Source organism: Mesitornis unicolor, unplaced genomic scaffold (genome assembly GCF_000695765.1).
Source record: "Mesitornis unicolor isolate BGI_N332 unplaced genomic scaffold, ASM69576v1 scaffold5992, whole genome shotgun sequence".
NCBI lineage: Eukaryota > Metazoa > Chordata > Aves > Mesitornithiformes > Mesitornithidae > Mesitornis > Mesitornis unicolor.
In genome coordinates, this window is record NW_010169728.1 from 18,444 (window position 1) to 21,808 (window position 3,365).

Below are 3,365 nucleotides of genomic sequence, written 5' to 3' on the forward strand. Positions count from 1 at the left end.
AGGCGTATTTTTTGATGCCATGTAGTGGGGTTTGTTTGGGTTGTTTTTTTTTCCCTTTAAGAAATTATGTCCCAGTTAGAATAAAGCAAACCCTTTCTTTTCACTGTGTTCTGTATATACAACCCTTAAAATACACTTAAAAATAGCTGCACACATTTTGTATTGTTATACTAGAGAAGGGCAGTCCAGACAGACCATGCTTCCCAGTATGTTAAAAATTGTAAATAAAACCCAACCAGACTCTCTCTCCTCCGGCACCCACACTGGCCCAAAGGAGGGAAGGGAAGGAACAAGCAGTTTTAAAATGGGAGTCTTTCACAAAACACGCTACTTACAAATCTCAGGTTCATTTCCTCAAGCAGTTTCGTATCAAATCCTTTCTTAAATATTTGAGGTCACACACTGCCATATTAGCAATGAAATCTGTTGCAACATGCATGTGTCAGCTTCCCACTCAACCAACTGCAACCCTGAGGATTTTTCTGGCCTGGTAGACAGAGGAAACGGAACGCAATTCCTGAAGTATGGCTGGTCCTCCATTTCACAACAATTGCCTCGATGGTTCTTGGACACAAACCCACACTTTTGTTTTTCCTTTAATACACGTTTCCCTCTAACCAACATGCAGATTTCTCCTCCCAGTCATCCACATCTTCATGTCCCAATGCAACAATCCACATCATCCATCCAAAGGTTTTCCCAGGTAGACCAAAGTCACTTCTGTGTTACCATACACAGCAGACACTGCTGGATACAGGCAAACTTTTGGCAGTCCTCTGAAGGCAACTCCCAAGAACTCATAGCCCCTCTCAAACGCTAATGTTTTGTCTTCCATGTCCAGGATCACTCGAATCCTTTCACCTATCTGGAAACAGAGACAGGAAGGGGGACAGGGAAATAAAAAAAACAAACCACAGAAAAAGAGTCAGCATATTCAAACAGAGATACAAAAATAAAGCATTGCCCATATTATGAAGATGATTTTAAAGCAAAGCCTTCCTGTTCCTCATGACTGCATCACTTTTACAATGAGGATTTCTCAATTTCTCCCCAATGTGCTAGGATCCCCAGCACCTCTGCCGCCCGTTCACCAACGCAGCCTGTATCTAACCACCCACACGATAATAAATGCAACCCCTTGTGGCACCTGCTTCAGAATACTGTGGAGTTTTGGAAACCGAGATTTTGGAAACTTCGTAATGGCTTCCAAGTTACCTGAACTCTGTATTTAGCTGTTACTATCACTGAGCAGTAACCACTCTGAGAGGAGCAATTTTAAAGACAATGAACTTATTTTAGAAAGGTAAGTGTCCCATACAAACTATACCAGAACACACTACCATGCAGGTGCTGTCGCTGACAGATGTATTCCCTCACCAAGGCAGAAGGAAATTCCAGTGCACAGCTCAGGCAAAATAAGTGTAAAAAACATAATACATAATATATTATATATAATATAATACATAATATATACATATACACACACAGAGTGAAACCAACACTGGACACAGCAAGAACCTCAGATCTGGGCATGCACGGTGCTCCCTGTGTTTACCCAGTACACATTATTTTACACATAAATACAAGTCGCAGGCACCAGTAGCAAGCATAGCAGGGCATGGCACAAACTTCCAATTCTTCACCAGACAGCCTCAGCGCTGGGGATTCCTTCGAGCCAACACATTTTCCTTCTCACCAACACCTGTGTTTCCTCAAAGTACATTTTCTATGAGCAGATCGCTGGGCATGCCTTACTCAACACAAAATGCTCCCAAGGACCATCGATGTGAGCTCTCAACAGTTTTCACAGAGGAAGCAGTGACTGTGCTCACCCCTGAGTCCCCAGTGGGACTCTCAGCTGCAAAACCTTTCCTCACCCTGTTGCTGCATAGAGGCCCAGACAAGGACAGCAAAAAAACGACCACAAAGGGTTGGTCTGGAAAGCACCAACCCAATCTTCACGCTGGGGAACATGCAAATGGAAAGACACCTAAGATTCTTAAACTACACTAATTTTAGTTATTATTCCCCAAAACAGCTGGCATAACATTCAGACAGAATTAAGTGCTTGTTGGTTTATCTTTTACATGAAATTTAGGAGTATCATGTACAAGTTATGATACAGATCTTCACCTACAAGTGAAACATAAGGCAATACTCATACAAAGCCACAGTATCATGAGACAGAAATTATAACACATGCACTTTAAGTTGTAACACAAGGAAATCCAGCAGTCAAAATGTAGTTGTGTGAGCAGCCAGAAGAACAAAAATAAGCACTTCCATTGGGACAAAAGGTGGAATGGCACTTGCTCTTTAATAACCTGAAATTATCTGAACATTACATCCCAGCATCGGGATGTCACCTATGGGAATGCTGCCAGCAAGCAAACAAGCAACACTCAGCATTGCTGCAGGTTTTTGCAGGAAGACTCTTACCTAAGCACTGACCTCAGCTCACACTGCCTTACAACAAAGGGGTAAAATACCACAGACATTCACCTTGCTGTGGCGCAAGTAATTACTTCAGAAGACTACAACAGTCTTTACAGCTTTTGGTTCAAAAATCAACATGGTGTCTAAACAGACACCCATGGTACATGCTTCGCACTCAGTATTTGATATAAAAGGGTGGAAACAACAGAGGGTCAGGTGCATTGAATACCACATACAGGTACAACCTGAGGAAGCAGTAAATGAAGGGGGAAAGACCTCACAAGGCAGAATAATTTGCTTCTGCAGGGAAGGCAGAGACACCCTTAGGTGGGCATTTAGGACCAATTCAGCAGACAGCCTACACATGAGAGGGAGGAGGTTCTTGAGAGCCAGCTGCCGTCAGACAAGGTGGAGCTTCCACCCTCACTCACCTGGTATTTGGGCGCGTTATTGCACTGGGGGAAACTGCCGTTCACCTCCCCGTTATGCAGCAAGTTATTGTCCACCAGGTTCCAGCCCCAACTCTGGTCGTCGCTCCCCAGCAAGGCCACATAACCCTGGCACTGCATGGCCGCCCGCTTCGTGGCAATGCCAATGACGGCCACGGTGCCCAGCGGGCCTTCCCACCACACCTCCCAGGCGTGGCGGCCCTCGCTGAAACCGATCTTGGTCCGCGCCCCGTCCGTGCTCTGGGCGATGGGGTTGCGGTGCAGCGTGAAGCCGTTCTTCTTGATGTAGACATTTCGTGAGCAGTCATTGGTGCTAAAGGCGTGGTGGAAGGCACGGACCTGGAGTGGGGGAGAAGAAGCAGTTGCGGGGAGATAAAATCCTGTCATGTTTTTCAGGCTCCCACCAGAAGGGCAGGAGAAAAAAGGGGGAGGGGGGGAAGATAAAACCCTATCGTGATTTTCAACTCCCCCTTCCCCCCC

The 3,365-nt window shown here is 45.4% G+C and overlaps 1 protein-coding gene across 1 annotated transcript; it reads right to left on the bottom strand.

Moving 5' to 3' along the window:
- Positions 1–226: 226 nt before the first annotated feature.
- FBXO45 (F-box protein 45) lies at positions 227–3,224 on the bottom strand (the record flags this gene model as incomplete). Its single annotated transcript, XM_010179442.1, has 2 exons — positions 227–865; positions 2,868–3,224. Coding segments are annotated over 2 exons (543 nt in total), but the record flags the coding sequence as incomplete, so codon positions are not given.
- Positions 3,225–3,365: the final 141 nt, after the last annotated feature.